This window comes from Lampetra planeri, chromosome 1, assembly GCF_965212315.1.
Source record: "Lampetra planeri chromosome 1, kcLamPlan1.2.h2, whole genome shotgun sequence".
NCBI lineage: Eukaryota > Metazoa > Chordata > Hyperoartia > Petromyzontiformes > Petromyzontidae > Lampetra > Lampetra planeri.
The window spans coordinates 16,323,359-16,346,003 of NC_136107.1; the positions used below are offsets into that span (position 1 = coordinate 16,323,359).

Here is a 22,645-nt window from a genome sequence, read left to right on the forward strand (position 1 = left end):
TATTGGCTGCAGCAGTCGCACTGGGTAGTACACTTATATTAACCCAGCAACCTGTGTTCGATTCACGGCCATGGCTAATGGTGGCGATTGGGATCAAAACCAGACCTGGGCCTTCCAACCTTCACTGATGAGCGTCATGAAGTATGATCAAACAAACCCCATAACTGACAAAGCATGGGGAGGCCTTCATCCAAGAGTGGATGAATTATTAATAATAGCATTTACTCATTTGATTTCTTTTGAATTGTATTTTTTGTAAAGGCCGTACGGCTTTGTATTAGCTAATTTTCTGACTGTGCTGTAATGCTTTGTTATAAAACGCTGGGAATATCTTTATTATTCTTGCTTAATTAAGGTGTCGTTGCAAATCTCCTGGCATTCGGTCAAACAATTACTGATGGTCATGAAAACTATTTAAAATAATTTGATACACTAATTTTTGTACATTTGTATGTGTTGCATGTAATGTTAATAAGTAACACCAGTTTAGATGTGCAATGTTTAACTTCAAGGGTAGACTGTAGGGAATGACACTTTAAACATAAACTGAGTTATGGCTATTGCATGATGAAATACTTTTGCATTCTAATCTGTATTTATTTATATATTTTTTAGAGTAAGACATTTTTACATGAGGTTAACAGGCGGTGGTATGTGTGTGGGTGTCAAAGTATGGTGCGAAAGAAGTTGAATGCACATGTGAGTAGCGGTGGGGAAGTTGTTAGTGCACTGCACTATGAACCCAGTTCAATTGTTGCTCGCATTAATTCTAGATTTGAAGCTTTCGTGACTGCAAGGAATCATCTTCTTAGGTTTTTTCGGTAAAGTCACGTATTTATTTTATTTTACTTTCTACGTGACTTTACCGAAAAAACCTAAGAAGATGTTGCTCGCATCCAATAACAGTGGCAGCAGATATCAACCAATCCTATGCTTCCACTAGGTCGACTCAGACTTAAATGAGTACCTGTAGCGGTGTGTAATAAACATCAGCACTGGGGAGACAAAGGCAGCCTGGTGTCGTTTTTGGCTTGCCAACACCACTTGCAGCAGGAGCCTGTTAAGGGCTACACAGGGACCTTTGCCTTTTAAAATCTTTACATAGTTTTTTTTTGTAAATACAATACTCAGAGACGGGGAACTGTTGATGGTTCTCCAAGACTGTTTGGCTCATGAATATTGCATTATCAATAATGATAAGCAATCATGACATGAGCCTTATGTTACGTGTTTGTTTTATAGATATCGACTATATTTGTAAATTATATTCAAGCTATGGTATATTACATCTTTCAATGCGCATAATTTTTTGTAACACATGACACCCTCGTGAAATGTATCATGTCTGTAGCATTGTGTAATTAATTGTTATGCTTATGAGAAACTATTGTTTCGCTTTATCGACATGATCATGATCACAACGCATTAGGGATTTGGTGAGTAACGTTAGCATTTTGAAATCCTGCGCAGGCCTGCCGATTATATTATTGCTGGTATCCGGCCATTTAATCCTATTTCTCTGTTAGACCTTATTGGTTTATTCTACTTACAGTTTGCCAATTAAGAAGCAATGGTAAATCTGTTAAGAGTTTTTATAATTGTATTGGACATTATTTGGTGATACTGTATTTGCACTGGTGCACAGGCACATATAATAAAAAAAATCAACACATTCGTCAACACTGCCATAAGTGTGTTTTTATGTATTGCGATGATTTGATTTACACTTAGTTTTTTTATGAATATTTATCAAATGAGGACACAAAGTAGCCTTTATCCGAATTCTGAAAACAAGGCTGCACATTATACACTGTATGTTTTGGCAAATTTTAAATTCAGTCTCATTAATGGACTCTGACATGTGGGCGCCCGCGGTTTAATTTCACATCCAGATTTTTGGCTCCTTCGATTTTTTGCGAGAAGGCCACTGCGTGGGGAATGAGGCATCCGAGGTCACACAGAGGAGTGCCTTCCCACAGCTCATGCGCAAAATGAATGCAGGCTCCGCTACCCCACGTCAGGAATACCTAATGAGTAGCTCTGGCTATATCGACAAGCGGACATTTTTTAAAAGCTGATTGCTTCCTGCTTACTTTCGTCTTGTATTGGTGAGACCCCTGCTTGTGTTTTAAAAAGTCGGGAGCGGTAGTGTAGCAGTTAACGCACTTCACTACGAACCCAGCCACCTGAGTAAAATTCCCGCTCATGGCCAACGCCAGTGACGATTATCTGAATCGGTCCTGGACCTCCCCTAGGTCGACTCAGCCACAAATGAGTACCTGATGCGATGTGTAAACATCACTACTAGGACTTGCCCCAACAGTCTGTTAAGGCTATACTGGGGGGGGGGGGGGGTCTCTTGTTTACACCATTGGAACCTCCTTTTCCAGTAGCGAAATATGATAATTGTTTTTTTACCCTTTTATCTGGCAAACAAAACTGACACCTTTTTTACAAGGAGTCATGTTTGCATTGACCACAATACCTTCGGTCAGAATGCAAACAAAAAACACAACTCTGATAATGTATGCACTGTCCTTGAAATTGATTGGTCCACAAGCTGTCTCGGGTGTGGACCAATCAATTTCAAGGACAGTGCATACATTACTCTTTGGTTCTTTCGGTAAAGTCACGTATAAAGATAAAATAATAAATAAAATAATAGCATACGACGTTTCGATTGCAACACAAGCAATCATCAGGTATAAATGAAATAGCAACAAAAATCTAACCAGAAAACTATAGACAGACATAACAGGACCCTGCGGGGTGGGCTGGTAGGAACGAATAACCAAAGAATATAAACATAATGTATTATTACACTTGTTTAGCCAGGAAAGCCCCACTGAGTCTAAAGGTTTTTGTAGGGTCCTGCCAAGTGTTTGCAGTAGGGGGCGATGTTGCTACACCGAATCGGACGATACGAAGGGAGAGTGTGAGGCCTAGCTGTAGGCATTAGGCCGCTGTGAGTTAATTTTTAATTTAAATGTTTTAATTATTCATGTAAAAGCTTTAAATGTAAATGTTTCTATTTAAAAACATCAGGGAATGTAACATTGTTAAACATTAACTCCCTTTCACACACGCGGGGGTACGATACGAAGGGAGAGTTTGAGGCGTAGTTCTAGGCTTTAGGCCTAGCTGTAGGCTTTAGGCCGCCGTGAGTTAATTGTAAATTTAAATGTTTTTATTATTTATGTAAAAGCTTTAAATTTAAATGTTTCTATTTAAAAGCACCAGGGAATGTAACATTGTTAAACATTAACTCCCTTGCACACACGCGGGGGTACGATATGAAGGAAGAGTTTGAGGCGTAGTTCGAGGCTTTAGGCCTAGCTGTAGGCTTTAGGGCGCTGTGAGTTAAATTTTAATTTAAAAGTTTTAATTAAAAGCTATCTGAGGGAATTATAAGGGAATGTTACACTTGTTTAGCCAGGAAAGTGTCACTGAGTCTAAAGGTTTTTGTAGGGTCATGCCAAGTGTTTGCAGTAGGGGGCGATGTTGCTACACGGACGGACGGACGGACAAACGGACGATATAATCTATTGTAGGCTGGTCCACTTCGTTCCTACCAGTATAAGCAGACAGATATCACTAAGATACTGCTTATATGTCTGTCTATAGTTTTCTGGTTAGATTTTTGTTGCTATTTCATTTATACCTGATGATGATTGCTTGTGTTGCCATCGAAACGTTGTATGCTATTATTTTATTTATTATTTTATCTTTATACGTGACTTTACAGAAAGAACCAAAGAGTAATTCCTGCAGTCACGAAAGCTCCAAATTAAGAGTGCATACATTATCAGAGTTGTGTTTTTTGTTTGCATTCCGACCGCAGATATTGTGGTCAATGCAAACATGACTCCTTGTAAAAAAGGTGTCAGTTTTGTTGCCAGATAAAAGGGTAAAAAAACAATTATCGTGTTTCAAATGTGTCATTGATATCTTAATTCTGAAGACATTTCATAGCATTGCATTTTATAAGTAAATATGATATACTCTTTTGGAAACATTTTAGGAAATAGTACAGGCATGTAAACCCAGAACTGGGAGCCCTAAATTCAAAACATAAAATGTAGTAATTAAATATTTGAAAGCTCAGTTTCATAAAAAAAATTCTTACAAAATTATATTAAACTTCTCAGTTTATATTCTTAATTGTTTCAAAATGAAAAACCTAACCTGAGGTTATGATAATCATCAGTGAACAATTGCAATTAGGCACATCACAATACTGTTAAGGAAGGGAAGTGGGCTTGTTGGGGAATTGTCATGGTGAGAAGGGACGAGAATGATAACAGAATTACAGCTGAAGGAGGAAACATGCCTGAGAAGCTGATCACCATGGAGGTGATATGTACCTCTGTTCCTGGCTATCTGACAATAATTTTGTGATTTGAGGAAAAACTTAACATTTTACTTTTAGAAGAACCATTGTAGCATTATAGTGATGGCATGCCATGGTGGTGAGATGTTGACTACATCGACCCTGACGCCTGTATATTTGGATTTTGCGTGTTCTCCCCGTGGTCGGGTGGCTTTTTCTCCCGGTCCTCTGTTTTTTATCTCCACATTTAAAAACATGCGTTGAGAGTATTTAGCTGCTATAAATGTCCACATGATAAGCCACTTCGTTAAGCTATCATTTGTGGCTATATAACTCAGTGGGCCTTACCTGGTAAAATAAAAATACAGTAGACTCGATTATCCGCGCGGTTTATCTGATATGCGGATTAACTGTTTATCTGAGATTGTAACATAAATGAATAACTCATACATTTTCCCTTAAGCCCAAATTAATAATCTAAAAAAGTTCTACATTGTTCTTGGAAATGTTTATTACAAGTCACGTGCTTAAACCAAACAAATATGTGCTCTGGTTAATCTGAAATCCAATTGATCGCCCCTACAGTACAGGAGTTGCATATCTTTACAACAATGGTCGGGGTTTGATTGATGTTGATTGGCGTGGCACTGCGGTCATCGACTTAGTGGGCCGAGTCTTCTGCGTGGGAGCAGGAAAGTGTTATCACTGACCGTGCGCATCGATCGGTCGAGTTTTTCCTACAAATTTTAGTTTTGTCCATTAACAAACGATTTTTTTTTTGCTTAAACATAATTTATACCTACATTAGTGTTTCTTGGCTTTGAGATCGATGGAAAATTGATATTTTTGGATTAACCGCGTTTTTGAATTTTCCACGGCCGTCCCCATCATAAGCGCAGATAATCGAGAGTCTATTGTAGTTAGTAAGTTACTTATCATTGTGGTTTGACTGCTGAACCTTTCAATGTCCTGTTATCTCACTGCAGTTACTTAACTGAAGCACTGTGTATCACTCTGTAAAGTAGTTTTTAAATCTTTGATCTCAAGACTGAAACTCTAAAACATTTACCAGACACAGCCTAGTTATATTATCTATAATATAAGAGGTCTGTTTTTTTGGGTGTGCTCTTTCTTTTAAAACCATAACTGTTTTACAAAACAGGAATGGAAAATCTTAGTTATATAAGTGCTGAATACATTGTTGTAATATGCTTGGTGCTTTCAAATAAATATTTGATTTGTTGGAGTCTGTGTATTTCTTAGTAGTTGTGATTGTGTATACATGCAAACAGATGGCAAGCACAGCCAGCCAATGAATCTGCTCTCGGCGTCAATGGATAAGACCATGATCATTTGGAGTCCTGATGAGGAGACAGGTGTCTGGCTTGAGAAGGTCAGTTGAATCCTTAACCTTTTCATTTTGTTATGTATTTTGTACTGTTGACCTGCAATGAGAGGGCAATTCAAACAAATGTCTTTTACATTAGGAACACAGTTGAGCATGAAGCAACTCTAAATCTGTTTACTGTAAAACATTCAAAGTCCTGTGGAAGGTACATTTGTCTAAACAAAAACGAGCTATCTAAACTCCTTTTCCCGTGCTGATGTGGGAGGCATTAATGGCATGTCCTTTCATCTGCATTTCTCTGCAGGTAATTTCCTCCAGTTACCCACTACTATCCGCATGTGAATTCGGATAAGATTAATTTGCAATGAATTTAGGGTCACTCGTCTTATCCACAGAAAGCTGCGGACAATAGGATAAATGTAGTGAATCTAGGAACCATTTCCAGGTGAATGATTATTCATGGACGAGCGCGAATGATAGGAACAATCTGCCTCCACTTCCCAATTTTCTGTGGATAAGAGCAGATAATTACAAGACAAATATGATTTTCATGTTTGAGACATGTGCAAGGGGAGTTTCATCATATGTTGTGGCTTTAAAAAAAATAATTAAAGTGTAAATAATGATTTTAATTTCATGTTTTTTCTATGCGTGATTAATCATTACAGAGTGTGACTGGCTATGCATCTTCTCCAAAGAGCAATGTGGTTCAAAGTGAAATATGTCATTGTCAGTTATTGTATTAGATCGTGGTAATGATCACGTTCATCTGTTTTTGCCACCAAAGTGTTGACCTAGCAACTTGAAATTTGGACGTGTATTTTAATAAATTGGTCTGCATTTGTCTGCATAGTAATTACAATTGAATGCGCCACAATTAATATTCTTAAATTTAAAACACGTGCGCAATGAAGTTTAACTCAATTTCCCTCATCATAAATACTATCGGTATTTTTTAAAAGAAACTTTACTTTGTTTTTCTGTAATAAAATTCCATCGGTTCTGCAGCAAACAGCAAACCCTGTTTTGAAGCTAGAAAAGAATAGGGAAGTAAAAGGTCATGGATTAAGGATTGTGGAGCTTCAGTTTCACCGAAACTACAAATAACTGAATTGTCGTTGGCATTCACAAACAACTTACATTTTATAATATGCTCCTCACCGTTTCTCCCTTGGAAAAGCAAATATACATAAAGTTTACAAAAATTTTTTTACAAGCATAAGCATTGGTCTAACACTGATGCTATAGTCAATAACACAAAAGTTGCGCTTGAGTTTTCAATAGAGCAAGCAAAACCAAACAACAGTGCAAAGGGTTTATATTCATCTGGGCTGTCGGCAGCATACCTCTTTCGGTATTTGGTATTTTCAGCGTGCCAGTGAAAGCTCCCAGGCTCTGACCAAGTTCTTGGCAGTGTACTCCTGTCCTTGAACACGGATGTCATGAATCTTGAATGCCTAAAAACTTACAACGTGAACTTGCCAAGTAAACTATGAGAAAATGTGCATATGTAGAACTCGTACTGATGCCACAGCTTCTTTGTCTTTTTCGGTTCTTTATTAACTCATATAGTTCACATCTCCGCTGTCGGCATCACTTAATGTTCCTCCGTACTCTTCCACTCACAACTCCCCATCAACATCACTCAATGTCCCTCTGCTCGCCTGCTCCGCTATGCTGGCTTCGCTCGCTCTCCTGCTCCTCCAGCGACCCTCCTCTCTCTCTCTCCAGCTCGGTCGCTCTTTGTTCTCTCTGCTGTCCCACTCCGTCGTAGCTCTCTCCATCAAGGTCCGTTACTCCGCTGCTATCCTACGCTGTACTCGCTCCGTCCACTGCTACTTTATCTGTATTCTCTCTATCCACTGCTACCGTACACTGTATTCTCCTTGTCCACTGCTACCTTATACTATACTCTCTTTATCCGCGGCTCCGTCTCTCCCTCCGTCACTCGTCCCAGGCACCAACTCCCGTTTCTCTCCACGCTCTCCGCCGTTATCCCTGAACCAATTCCCCTTGGATCATCCCCCGCTTCGCTACTCTCCCCCAGTGCCACGTGGCGTTGTTGTTGTAGACGGCGGCGCCAATTTCAGACACCCATACCTCTCGTCCAATCACCGGCCTGCGTCCTCAATTACCCCCGGCCACCTTCGGCCCCCCTTAACTACTATGCCACCTTAATTCGCTACAACAGTAAGTCGCTCAGCGCCCTGTGTCCCGTTTGCCCTCACTGTCCGCCAAATGCACGCATCTCAACCCAGCGCGTGACGCGTGTTTCTCAAGTCCTACACATTTAACCTTCCTGAATCATTTATCAATTAAAACGGCAAAAAGATCTACGTATTTATCGTATGATATTCTATTGACAAATCTAAAAAATATATACTTTTCAGCTGTCTGCCATTTAGCTCTTGTATTCTTTAAGTTTAATAAATGCTGGACACTTCCGTGGTGTAATGTTTAGCACATAACTTGCAATTGAGAAGTCACCGGTTCGATCTTCTAGGGCAAGTTTCCAAAATTAAACGGGCCAAATGTATTCCCTTGCCTCTGTCCACCCAGCAGTATAAATGGGTACAGGACAATTGGGTAACCGACAGGTCGCGTGTAGTGGGGAAGAGTGGGTACTCATACCGCTTGAATTATGTCTGGTCAGCTTGGAAGGGTATGCTATAAATATTCCCTTGAAAGGGGGCCTCGAGATCTGCCTCTAGTGGAGGTCCATCAAACAACAGTGGAGTGAGCAAGACATGTCAGGGGTGCACCTTTAGATGTTTACTTGGTGAAGCTGCAATATACCCTGACTATATTTAACTGAATCGTGTTAAAATTGTAATGGAAATATTTGTACGGGACATTTTTTACATCATGCAAATGTACATGGGTGCAGATTGATTTTTTTTGGATTTGTTCATGATTAATAGTTCTGTGTTTCGACATGTGTGGGAGGTCTCTCATGGTTTTTTAATTGTAATAGGCACTCACATCGTCTACAAAGCAAAGAGATTGTTTTAATTGTGTTGCAAAGTAGCAATTGTCACACTCGGAATATTGGACATATTTTAAATATGCATTGGAAAACAAATCTAGGCTGCGATATTCAGCAAATTTTCCTGTTAATTGAATAGATGCATTGTGTATCACCACCAGTTCAAATATTTTTCATACCCACATATCTCAAATTCATGGCTGCAAGTGGGTCTTTGGATAATGAATCGCCAACCCGGTACTGGTTTGATTGCTTCCACAGGTACGTGTGGGGGAGGTGGGAGGAAACACGCTGGGCTTTCTGGGCTGTCAGTTCAGCGCCGAGGGCACTGCCATTATTGCTCACGCGTTCCACGGTGCCCTTCATCTCTGGCACAGTGACTGTCAGCAGAAGGTAACTTAATGCCTGCCTTCGGCGCACCTGGATAGAGAATAATGGTGTCAGCTAACGCACACCTCATGTGCTGCGCTTGCCGATTTGACATTGGTGCCGTGTCATTCAGGAGGAGTGGAGGCCGGGGGTTGTCATCTCGGGACACTTTGGGCCAGTCCAGGATCTGTGCTGGGAGCCCGAAAAAGGAGGATATATTCTGAGTGTGAGTTCTGACCAGACCACTCGAATCTTTGCACCGTGGAAAAGAGACCGCTGTCAGGTAATCATTAGCAGTGTCGTTTTACAGAACACTTGCTCCGCGTTACAGGATAACGTCACATATCTATCTCTCTGGGAACTGAGGTGAAGAGGCGGATATGTAAAAAAGGTCTACTGTGAACTTGTATAGGAAACAACAGTTAAGCCAAGGCATAAATAGGTTCCTTGAGTATTGTAAAGTGCAAACTGCACTAAACATTTTAAAATGCTTTTCTGTGCTTTAGAAGTACACATATGTACACAACATTAAGAATACACGAGAGTACCGTATTTTCCCGCATATACCCCGCAAAAATAGCGTTTTATGCAAAAAATAATTCAGATAGCCCGCACCTCCATATACCCCGCATGCATTCATATATTTAACGTCATTACCGCAGCTTAATTCCATCATATTAATACGAAGTTTACATTTGTAATACATTCCACTATCAATTGTTAACATTAAAATCATAACTTGCACAAAGAAAACAAACTAACGAGAAACGAGTGAACTTAAAACAGTAAATAAGTAACAAAAGTAAATTTCCAATAAATAAGTAACACTTAACTTGGTACATACGTAAGTACAGTTTTAGCACTGGTAGATTGCACCTGTGCAGATAATAGCAGAACTACGGTAACGCCTTTACCTCGCCCCCACCCCCCACCTCTCCCTCCCCTCAGCTGCCCCACCCCCCAACCCCCACTTCTCGCTTTCCCCCAGCTCTCCCGTCGCCGGTAAACAGTGCGCGCACTTCAAACATTGTCGTTTAATTGTATAAACAATTCATTTAAAACGTGATAACATGTGCAATTTCAGTGTGAGTGATTTATTCAGCAGTGCTTTAGTCAAAGGTAAGTGTTGCATAGTGGATAGTCCTACCATGAAACAATTTAACGAGTTATGACATGTCACACGTGTAAAATATTTTTGGGATAGCCCGCACCTCCATATACCCCGCAAGGTCTTGTTTTGTTTGTAAAAAATGGTATACCCCGCTGGTTATATGCGGGAAAATACGGTATATTAAAAGGTCAGACTTGTGAATATCTATGGAAAATGACAGTTACATTAATGTTTAAATACAGCACTGAGCATGGGTGGTTAATTGATCAGGGTGAATGTGTGACGTCCTGTACTCTTTAAGAATGTAAGTTCCACTGGTTTTATTATATTTATCGAGTTCGTATGAAATACAATTTTGGAGGGTGATGTTATGCAGAGAAATAATAGTGGCAGCTGTTATGCACTTCTCCCTGTTAAGCATGCTTACTTTGTGAGCAAACTAATGTCACCACTTTCGAGACCAAACTTTGTTCAACAATTTCCCGATCAGAATAGCGACATTTCAACCCTGGGTTATGTATGCACCACCTAAAAGCCGCAGTTGGCTACGTATGGTGCGAAAGAGGTTCAACATACATACATACATGCATCCTGGTATCCGCGTGTGCAGGTGACATGGCACGAGGTCGCGCGGCCACAAATCCACGGCTACGACATGCAATGCCTGGCGCCGCTCGGTAAGCACCGCTTTATATCGGGTGCTGACGAGAAGGTTCTGCGAGTGTTTTCCGCCCCTCGAAGTTTCCTGCACAACCTGGCAAGCATCGGTGGCCACCAAGCACAAGAGCTTCCCACTGCCGCCGGGGTGAGACAAAACGAACACACGAGACGTGGACCAGCGCTACCCAATTGTGTGACACCACTTTTAATATTTTACTATTTTTTTTTGCAGGTGAAGCCATTAGGTAGGGGGTCAGCAACAAAGGACTGGGAGGGAGACGTGGGAGTTGAATGTTAGCTGTGTTGTCTTCTGGAGTTACAAAACAAATGGTTTGCTATTGTTTAATAGTGAATGGCCCGCACCCCGAGCGTGATTACCTGGCGCAATGAAGTTCATTCAAGCTGTTCATAGTTTATTAAAGAAATAATTCACTGAACATGCTGTTGTGATGTGTTAAAGTACAGTTTTCTTTACTTAAACATTATTTGTAATGCCATTTGTTTTTTACTATAAATGTAACTTCCTTAGGTGAGCAGTGATTTGCCAGAGGGAGCAAGTGTTCCTGCACTTGGTCTGTCGAATAAGGCTGTATATCAAGGTATATTTTTTTATGTCTGTCTTCCTACACATTTTTAAATATGGTAAAGCTCAGCAAAATACATTTATTTGTGATAATTTGTACAATAGTTGAAGTGACTTTTAAAAACACCCCCTTAAAATGTGTTTTTTAAAATATAGGAATTATAAAAAAGACAGTATTTTTTATTTTTTTTTACAAATCACGACCTGAAAGCAGACATTGTGACCTGCCGAGGTGAGCCGAATGACGATCGGGAGATAGAGGTGTCGGCCAATGAGCAATATCAAGAGATGTACTTCCAAGCCGTTGCTTTACAAGGTAAGACTGCAACACACCCACTTGACCCACGTGCTTTAGAATATCCTGTGATGTGTGTATGTTGAACTTCTTTTGCACCGTACGTAGCCAGCCGTGCTAATCGATGGTGCTAATCGATGGTGTGATGATTACAAAACAGTAATTGTCGCATTGACATAATACTCCTTCACTTGCTTGCTTAGAACCCCCAATGGAGGACCATCTACTGCAGAACACCCTGTGGCCGGAAGTGCAAAAGCTGTGAGTGTTGACTCTTAATAAAACCTGCATATATTTCCACTCAAATATTTTCTCGGAAATTATTGAAAACAAGATAAACCATCAATATGTGTGGTGATTTATTTATTATTAATGTGAGTTAGGCAGGTAATTATTTGCATCGCCCTGCACGATTCGATTGTTAGAATTCAGGATCGCAATTTTATTTCAAGAATAATGTTAATGCCTCCAGTGGCTGTAGTGATCAAGTTTGTCTCAACACATGAAGAATAATCGATTCTCACACATGATTAAAATGCAAATGTGAGTGTAGCAATCAATTTTAATGAATGATGTGAAGCATTAGTTACGTTCCTGCTGTGGATTGTAATATTGCAGTTCTTTCTCTGCATTTATTTGTCTGCAGGTATGGTCATGGTTATGAAGTATTCAGTGTTGCAGCTCACCCAGCAGGGAGTTTGGTAGCATCATCCTGTAAGGTGTGTATAAACGCCACTGTTGACCAATAGCGTTCATTACACTATGTCACACGATTTTTGTCCCTGGGTAGTAAGTGTTATTTTTTTTATTGCTTATGCCTAAAAAGTATAGAAAATAGCTATTCTTCACAAACTTTGCTTTTGTGACCAGGACTTTATGTGAAGGAATGACACAAATGCACACGTTTTCTCATTGAAAATAGGTACATTTCAAAATAGCACTGTCCTGGTCACTAAAGCAAAGTTTGTGGGGAGTAATAGCCATTTTCTGTACTTTTGAGGCGTAAGCAATTAGGAAATAACACTTAATACCCAGGAACAAAAATGCGTTTTTTTGTTACAGTGTTATTTATTAGATCGAGACTATGCCTAATTGTTAATGTTTTTTTCCATTCTAGAATGAAGTCTTAATTGTATGATATTAAAGTAATTCTGTAAACAATACATGTATTGCATGTTAAATTAGTTCATCTGGAAAGCTAATAAAAGGCAGAATACTTATTCTTGGGTTTTTCGGTAAAGTCACGTAAATAGGTTCAAAGAAAATAACAAAACAAAAAACTACGACGTTTCGATCGCAACACAAACAATCGTCACCGATCTCAGTGACTTTACCGAAAGACCCAAGAATATGAATTCCTGCAGTCACGAAAGCTTTAAGTCAAGATGTAGGCAGAATACTGTTTTTTGTTCTCATTGTTAGATAATTTTCTTGCATTTGCAGAAATATAAGCAGCTTTGGATAATGAATAATTTCTACAATGTTTCATATTCTTGGTTCTTTCGGTAAAGTTACGTAGCTAGAAAATAAAATACAGATAGTTCCCGAGTTACGATGGTCCAACTTACGATATTTCGATCTTACGATGGCGACAGCGACACGACAAAATTGTAAAATATTTAAATTTCGCGCGGCAGGCAAACGCAGCAGCATACGAGGTACGATACTGTACTTTGGGACGCTGCCGGCATGTACGCATCTCCCGCCTTTCTATTAAATTGCAGTTCATTTAGGTAGGCTAAGAATTTACCTTGTTTTTTTACTTTACATTTTGCTGTGCAATAGAGTATTGTAATTAATTAATAAATACATACAGTGTATAGTTTATACGGTACGGCACTGTAAATTGCTGTTTTGCTAAATTATCACCATTCTTTAAGACTCCTGGGTAGGCGAGGCCATCTTCGACTTACGATGGGGTCGTCGTAACGCATCTCCATCGTAAGTAGAGGACTACCTGTAAAAGATAATAAAATGAAATTAAAAAAATATGAATAATAAATTGATGAAGACCGCTTGTGTTGTGATCGAAACGTCGTGGGTTTTTGCTTTATTATTTTCAAGATATTATTTTTATTATTTATTTTATTATATGTTATTTAATTTTCTATCTACATGACTTTACCGAAAGAACCGAGAATATGAATTCCTGCAATCACGAAAGTTTTAAGTCAAAATTTAATGTTATTTTACTTTAATCATATCTATTGAAGCTGTTCCAAGTGGAGAGAATAGATACACAGACAATGTCTCCACGTATATTTTTGAGTATTTTTTTACACAGACTATTTTCCCTACAGCCTCCATTGATTTAGTGCAAGCAAACTCGACTGGTTTTGACATATCGTGTTTTGTCTATGGTTTTGTGTCAATAAGGACCCATATCTGAATAGGGCCCTTGCCTATTCATCATCATCCATGGGCAGATAGCCAGTAGGTGTCCACTGCACATTTCGTCATTTGTTTCCTTACCTATCACATCTGGTAATGTACAAGCATGAATTAAAGCAAGCCTGACTGCTGATGAGACACTTGTCAATTGAAATCGGTCCAGAGTTTGCTTCTACTGAATCACTGCTTCAGATATTATGCTTTCCCAGAAGGCTGTGAGGCCGACGGGTTGTGTAAGAAATATTTATATTCTCCACAATTATGTTAATGGTTGTTTTGTCTCCATTAAATAGAGGTTATTTGTGTCTACCCCAATTTTATAAAGTGCCCTTTTTCCCAGCATACTGACCACTAAGGCTGTCAAGATGTACCTTTTGTTCTTTGTATTTTGGTATCTTTTGTACCGCATGTATTTATGTCATGCCCTCCGGCAGGCATCCAAGCCGGAGCACGCAGCAATTTTTCTGTGGGATGCCGAGACATGGTGTGTTGTGGGCATCTTATCATACCATGGCCTCACAGTCACTCAGCTGGCATTTTCACCCGATGGATCGTGCCTCTTGGCCGTTTCCAGAGATCGGACGTGGTCTCTTTGGCGCCATCGGGACGCGTCACAGCCACATACAGATGACGGTAATAATGATTATAGAAACCCCTTTCCTGGTCAGGAATGATGTTTGCAACAGGAGTATTGTTTGTGTTACTGTCTGGGTCAGAGAGCCAGAATAACTGCAACTTGAAAATAATCTTCTGCCGGTTTAGCTCTATAGGTGCATGCAGACAGTGTTAAGTGGGCAGATGACAGCAGTCCAATAGCATGTCAGAGCACTGAGGCAGCACCACTGAGAGACTGGGTAAAATCTTGGCAACCAGACTGTCTCACCCTACTAACCAATGACTGCACACACAAAAAATAACTGATAACACATTTGGTTTGCTAATTTTGTATATTCAGCATTGTGTGTTTTTTGTTTGCATTTTGACTGCAAGTATTGTGGTTAATGCAGACATGAATCCTTGTAAAAAGGTTTCAGTTTTGTTGCCAGAAAAAAAAAGGGGAAAAACCCTATTTTTGTTAATATGACATATACAATGTCGCTACATAAGTGATGTCTGCAATGTGAGTACATCGCACGCCGTGCCCCTCTAGGGACGGCACCATACAGTGACATCCGCGATGTCACAACATTTGTATGCCAATGTGTAATGTATGGTTAGTCATTCTCTCACAATATGTACAGGCCAATTATATTTGTCAGTGTGAATATTTTTTTTTAGATCTCCATTGAAGAAGTGTGTTCTTTTTACTCAGAGCAATTGAAAATATATAAATAAGTTTGGAGAAAACCATGCATGTGCATGGAATATGTTACACTTTTTCCTACATGGTTTTTGTTGGAAGTACAGTCATCCCTTATTAGACAGAAACTCAATATACAGAATGTCGCTAAAACGTAACTCATAAATTTGGGAACCATTTCGATAAATGTTACAGTAAATTTGCATTCACGTATTTTGGAATTTAAATTATGATTTTTTTGGGGGGGGGGGGGGAATAAACAAATGCACGGTCTGTAGTTTGTCCCAGCATATGCATATCATACTGCGCCAGGTCATTTGTGTGCAGTTATCATACTGTACTTTTTCCCTTGACAAACTACTAGGTTTTCCACAAATTATTTCAGTATTAATATTTGTTTGTAAAATTCTTGGTTTTCCGTTAATTTATATGCTTGAAAAAAAGTATTTCTGCATTCTTTAGTGTGATATTATTATGTCTTGGGGCTGATTTTTCCCCCATGTGAACACATCTCCAATGATATAATGCAAGTAATTTAGAAGCAAAACTATTGTAGTAAATGAAGAAGAAAAGTTACAGTAACTGTATCTATGGTAAAATTGGAGCAAGTAGCCCTATTTATATAATTTGGAGTTGGGTGATGAGGCAAATAATGGACCGGTTTTCTCATCACAGCTGCATCATCAGGTCAAGGTCAGGGCATACTTTGTCTGCAAGAGCAATAAACAGTGATTTGGCTGAGGCAGTCGGCAGCCTGTGAATGATTACCCGTAGCTATTGGCAACCATCCCTGCCAGGTTTATTTTTTGAATTCTTAACATATGACTGGATTACTTTTTAAAATTAAATTAAATTTATGAGCAATTTTAAGCTGTGCAATATGTTGTGAGCATGTCAGCCTTCCCTTGAGTATTGTTTGAGTAACTGATTGGTATCCACTAAAAATGTGTGTTTGTTTCACATTAAATAACTAATGACCTTTCCATTTCATCCATAGAGGAGTTTTTGGCCTTAGGTAGTTGTACAGTCAAAGTGGAATAATGTGAAGAATATCATTTTGAATCATGAATTCTAATGTGACCCATTTTTGTTTTAGCGGTTGTGTTTTTATTATATTTGCATATCTGCATTAATCTATGCTGCATTGGCATCAGAGGTGAAAGGAACTCATATTGGCAGTGTGCCGTAACTCATAATGATACCGATAATGATATAGAATGGGCCCGATTCTCGTTTTGACAAATGTACATTTTTGGCAAAAATACACCCATGATTGTGCAAACAGCAATGGGGCAAATCATCAGGGTGACAGTAGGTTCTGGTCATTTCATAACGATGTGACTCTGAGCCAAAGTGTGAAATGGAGCCGGATCAAATTCAGTAAAGTTGTTTCATTTGATAATAAGAAAATTAACAGTGAGAACATTTGACATTGTCATCATACTGACATAATTAGTGGTCATATTGCTTGTTCATAATTTCTGTAATGTAGTTGGCATGGACGTATAAACATGGGTAAAATTAATATGTAAATAAACTGACCTTCATTGTGAATCTGCTTATGTCACTGGTCCCTCCTACTATTCAATACTTTTATTAGCATTATCAAACTGAAATCGTAATGAATTGCCAAACACAGTACACAAAAACCTTGTCCATCTGTGCAGGTTACGTTTTTGAAAATAGTTGCAGTCAGCAAATCCGCAATCCGCAAACTCAAAGGCATCAATGGGAAAACTGTGGGGTTTGTTTCACGGTTCGTAATACGACACCCTCCGACTCCTTTGTTTTATGTTACCCTACATTAACCCAAACATGAAACAGGAAGTATTTTTTTTTATGTATGAGTAATATTTTCTATAGTGTTAAATGCAACTCATACAGTAAATGTACAGAATGAAAACAATACTGTACTGTATATGTTAAAGCAAAGCTAAAAATAAAGAGAAGGTTAATGATGTGTGCTGTACAGTTTTAATTTTGGTGCCATTGCAAAATAATCAATGAAGGCACTGATAAGGTAAGAAAGATGGTGTAGCTGAACCTCACTGGCTCAAAACTCTTGGAAAACATGTGAACTGACAAAGTGTCATATCAATCATTTTCCATCAACAGTTTAAAGGGTCGAAGTGATTTTTTGTAAATGGTTTGAATTTGTATGGTACTTAATAGATAAATCTGATGGGATATATAAATATATTTAGTGTGTCCAACATATATGAGCGAGAGTGTTGTGCCTACTTATTGATGTTTGCAGAGCTTCACTCGACCAAGAATAGGACGATGAGCCATTTGTAGCACTCGCGATATTATTCACATCTCTTGTAATACCGCATGGTTTATTGAGTAGGTTGTTAAGAAAGAGATGTAGTCTTATGATGTTGTCATTGTATGGGACATTCTAAGACATGGTGTACCATCAACCGCATCAGAACATCAACAGGCTGATGTGCACTTCTCCTTCATAAATGGATAATTAAATACTAGCCACAGTGTGATTGTGGCCATGTAATCTAAACGATATCTATATATATAAAATCGCGAATCTGTCTGTCTGTCTGTGTGTGTGTGTCGCCGGACCATACGCACTTTCATTGGACGGCGGTTGCCCCTGGCAACGGGTAGCGACGCCTTCGCCGCTTTCATTGGACGGCGGTTGCCCCTGGCAACGGGTAGCGACGCCTTCGCCGCGGGCTGCAGTTTCATTGGACGGCGGTTGCCCCTGGCAACGGGTAGCCACGCCTTCGCCGCTTTCATTGGACGGCGGTTGCCCCTGGCAACGGGTAGCGACGCCTTCGGCGCGGGGTGGACGCCATTTTTAATTCCCCTTAAAAATAGGCGCACGCATTAACACGCGACTGACGTAAATTCATCAAAGTTTCACGTCCTCTTCACTCCCCCCCACCACAATGTGTGCAATTATTATTATAGGATCGGTAGATTCTAAAATTATAGCCATTAGACAGTATTATTGTAGCGCGGGGGGGGGGGGGACGGCACCCGTACCCAGCGTCAGCCGGGTGGGAAAATCAGGCGAGGCCGGAGGCTCTGCACGGTGCTAGGCCTCGACACCCACCACGCGACTCTGAGGTAAATTCATCAAAGTTTCACGTCCTCTACAGAGTCGTGAGGGAGGGAGAGCGGTGAGGGAGGGAGAGAGGTGAGGGAGGGAGAGCGGTGAGGGAGGGAGAGCGGTGAGGGAGGGAGAGCGGTGAGGGAGGCTGAGCGGTGAGGGAGGGAGCGCGGTGAGGGAGGGAGAGCGGTGAGGGGGGGAGAGCGGTGAGGGGGGGAGAGCGGTGAGGGGGGGAGAGCGGTGAGGGGGGGAGAGCGGTGAGGGGGGGAGAGCGGTGAGGGGGGGAGAGCGGTGAGGGGGGGAGAGCGGTGAGGGGGGGAGAGCGGTGAGGGAGGGAGAGCGATGAGGGGGGGAGAGCGGTGAGGGGGGGAGAGCGGTGAGGGGGGGAGAGCGGTGAGGGGGGGAGAGCGGTGAGGGGGGGAGAGCGGTGAGGGAGGGAGAGCGGTGAGGGAGGGAGAGCGGTGAGGGAGGGAGAGCGGTGAGGGAGGGACTCAGCCTCAAAACGAGTAACTGGTGTGGCGTATTAACATCGCCACTGGGGAGACAAAGGCGGCCGGGCGTGGTGGATACAAGTCCCGGGCGAAGCCGGGTAGTACAGCTAGTACCATATAATAATCCACTGTAGTCTGCGCTCCTTCAATAGAGGAATTGCAAAACTACACCAACTCTCTCCTGAAACCCATGTATAGCTAGCAGACCTCGACTGTGGCATTTAGCTCCTCAATATATTGACATACGCAAAAATCGAATAGAATTCTAAGTGCTGTGGGTAGCCTGGAAGGAGAGTGTTTTAGATGGTTTAAGCAATGCTGCCACCCCCATTTTATGATTACTTTCAGTGGTGTCTTACCTGCATTCCTGCGAAGAATATTAGCATGGCCAATGTGGCTCTTCACAGTGCATGGAGAGGCACTGTCATCACCGGTTCCACCGACCTGTGTGATATCCTGTTGCCCACGATTTTCAGGGGTCACGTTATGTTGTGTACTCTGCTCATATTTAAACACCAAGATATTTATAGACCAACATATTTTTCTGACCTTTTAGACTGAAGACACCACTCCCTTTACTCTATGCACATGCAAGACCTTAAAAGACTAATTTTAGCTTAAACTTTGCACATCTCAGTAGATTATTACCACCGTGTCAACAATTGTATTAGTTATTGCAGCTGTTTCTGAATTACAATAGGATACGATTAGAAGTGGTGTTCTGAAAAGACATTCTGTCCTATGTTTATTATGGTGTTGTCACAGCACATCATAAATTTTACCATGGTGGTAACTCCAGACTTGAATCAGTCATGCTCATACAGTAATTATAAATCTCCGGAATGTAAATCTGTCGGAATGTAAAAAAAAAAATCACATTTGTGTGTGAGAATTATATTTTTTAAATCCTTTATATTAAGTTCACTTGCTTGCTTGCTTGCGTGCTTGCGTGCTTGCTTGCTTGCTTACGACCGTGCAAATCTTTCGGTCGTTTTTAAACCCACTTCCCGTGATCCAATCGAGCTGACATTTTGCACATAGACTCGTTGTGCGTGACAATTAATTTTCGTGAAAAAAATTCCAAAATTTTACACTGTTTAGGGAAATTTTTTTAAATATTTAATGACCAATTGCTTAATGGTGGCAGACAATCATCTGACCCATAGGTGGCAGCCATCTCAAGCCAGAGGACGAGAAGACTAGCCGCCCGTTTCATGATGACGCAAATGTTTACTAACCACATGGCATGAAATCCCTGCCCCCACGCTGTATAGTGGAGACTATTTATAGAGCAGTTAAATTGAAGCCGCCAGGTTCTTGAAAGTGGTAAAACGGGTCAATGCTAGTGCCCTCGGGAATATACGGGGCATGTCAAGAGGTGATCTTTCATTTTTAAATCCTTTATATTAACTTCACTTGCTTGCTTGCTTACTCAAGAAAAACAGAAATGAATAATAAAATGAAACCGATGCCACGCATATAAAGGATTTATAGTGAAAAACTTTGTTTTTACGGGTTATTTTTTTAAGTTGAGTAAGTGGCTTTTGCAAGTGTGTAAATTGGCTTATTTCTCTGTTCTGACATAATTTTTGGTTATATTTCAAGTAAACTGTCTACTTGCCCTTGGGTGACACCCACCTCAAACCTGTAAATAACCTCTGGTTGCAACAGCCCTTTCTTGTTCAGCAGTTCTGCTGCTGTGTCTTTCTGCCTGATGACGATTGGTTGTGTTGCGATCAAAACGTCGCAGTTTATTATTTATTTTTTCTACCTACGTGACTTTATCAAAAGAACCAAAAGAGTGTCTAATACTCTCAGATTTATTCTAGCACTTTGTTGTAGAGAGAGTGTACCGTTTTTCACCAAGAGCCAAATGAGCTAGACATGTGTAGTGACATCGCGGATGTCACTGTGTGGTGCCGGCCCTAAAGGGGCACGGCGTGTGATGTGCTCACATCGCGGACATCACGTATGTAGCGACATCGTGTCTGTCACTGTAATGCCGGCTCTAGCGAGGCACGGCGTGCGATGCATTGTCATCGCTGATACCCTGTAGGTGGGTGTAGTATCAGCCCTAGGGTGGCTCGGTGGGCGCTGGGATAGCGCTCAGTGGCACCACGCATGGCGTGTAGTGCTGACTCCTACAGGAGGGAGTGTGGGAGTGTCAGCCATGGGATGAGGTTACCCTAGGCCAGGGGTCGGCAACCAAAATAACAAGAAGAGCCATTTCTTTCCAATTCGGTACAAAATTCAGTATTTCAAGAGCCGCAATGCATCTGAGTACATACTGTACATACGTACATATCGTCAAGAAGCAGCCCGTAAAGAGCCGCATGCGGCTCCGGAGCCGTAGGTTGCCGACCCCTGCCCTAGGCCATGGAATGCTGGTTGACCCTGGAAGGCACGTGACAAGTAAGATCTACACAGGGGCCCCAGGTGGGGAGCTTGGGGGTGGTCAGGTGTCAGGGTAGATCCTACGGGAAGCGTCGAGAAACGACAAGACGTTTCTCGAAGGTGGTCGTGGCCAAGGGCGGGGCCAGCCACGATCCAACAGCATATAAACTGTGGTCCGCACAGGGACCGGGGTTCAGCGTTGCTATCGTCATCTGAAGATCTACGTTCTACGTCCAAGAAGAAGTCACCAACACGTGGATGAGGACCCCAGCTAGGGTCCTGTCCGTTCTAGCTACTCCCAGTAACAAGCAGAGTTAGCCTGCTGGTCCACCATTATAGGTTATCTGGTAAAGGGCAGTAACCCCTTTGTGTTATGTGTTGGTGTTAATAAATATGTGTTGCCTCCAAGAAGTACGTCTGCGACTCAGTTGAACCCACTACACATGGAATTGAACAATCTAGTTTTGACATTATTGCTGCATTTGTCTTAAATATTCTTTAACATGTGGAACCATAATCAGTTTTGTAAAAATGCATGTTAATCACTAATTTCTTGTAAGCATGAAATATAACGTTGTGTTTCTCCAAATGTATATTTCATACTGCAGAATATTCTTCATTACAAGGTTCATACCCATTCTGAAATGTAAACCTTTAGGCACAATGAAAAAAACAATGCGATAAGTCATTTTACTGTATTGACAATGTTATTGCAAGTGCTCCGGCTTTTTTTATTTTCTAAAACTATACATTTGTGTTTCTAGCCTCTTTGTACAGGCTGCTCGCAAGCACTGATAAGAAGACGGCCGTGCACACGCGCGTCATCTGGGCCTGCGACTGGTCTCACGACGGCAAATATTTTACAACGACCAGCAGAGACAAGAAGGTGACTTGTTAGGTGTATGATAATTTTGGCACGTAAATAGAATTGTGTTGAGCAAAAGATGTGGAGTGTGCATGAACATATACATTCATCGCCATATCGTATCGTCTGTAACACCCCTCTGGGAATGCAAATGTTTGGTCTGTCCGGAGATGCAAAATACTCCTCTCACCTGGAGTTGTTTTTACGTGCCAGGTGGTGGTGTGGGGCAAGCAGGAGAATGCGTTTCCAACAGGTGCCATGGGCCCCATCTGCCAGTGCTCCTCTGTCCTGGACGCCACAGACTCTGCGACAGCTGTAGCATTTGCCCCTCGCGAGGCATGTGACGGCAGGTATTCACTAGCGTTAATTTATTGACATCTAAAGAACTTTCCATTTGTCGTTTACCTCTGTGTGGTGTGGCTCGCATACACTTTCACATGGTAGATGTG

General features: G+C 41.0%; 1 protein-coding gene across 3 annotated transcripts in view; it reads left to right on the plus strand.

Annotated features, from left to right (window-relative positions):
• ELP2 (elongator acetyltransferase complex subunit 2) overlaps positions 1–22,645 on the plus strand; it is a 50,453-nt gene that overhangs the window by 17,928 nt on the left and 9,880 nt on the right. Inside the window, exons 10-20 of one of the 3 annotated variants that reach the window (XM_078594783.1) lie at positions 5,623–5,723; positions 8,926–9,057; positions 9,167–9,316; positions 10,755–10,949; positions 11,334–11,403; positions 11,599–11,703; positions 11,886–11,943; positions 12,329–12,401; positions 14,508–14,706; positions 22,096–22,217; positions 22,410–22,546. In XM_078594783.1, the coding sequence (XP_078450909.1) occupies positions 5,623–5,723; positions 8,926–9,057; positions 9,167–9,316; positions 10,755–10,949; positions 11,334–11,403; positions 11,599–11,703; positions 11,886–11,943; positions 12,329–12,401; positions 14,508–14,706; positions 22,096–22,217; positions 22,410–22,546 (1,342 nt within the window). The remainder of the gene's footprint in view (positions 1–5,622; positions 5,724–8,925; positions 9,058–9,166; positions 9,317–10,754; positions 10,950–11,333; positions 11,404–11,598; positions 11,704–11,885; positions 11,944–12,328; positions 12,402–14,507; positions 14,707–22,095; positions 22,218–22,409; positions 22,547–22,645) is intronic. The other 2 variants (XM_078594791.1, XM_078594800.1) reach the window with 2 other exon arrangements.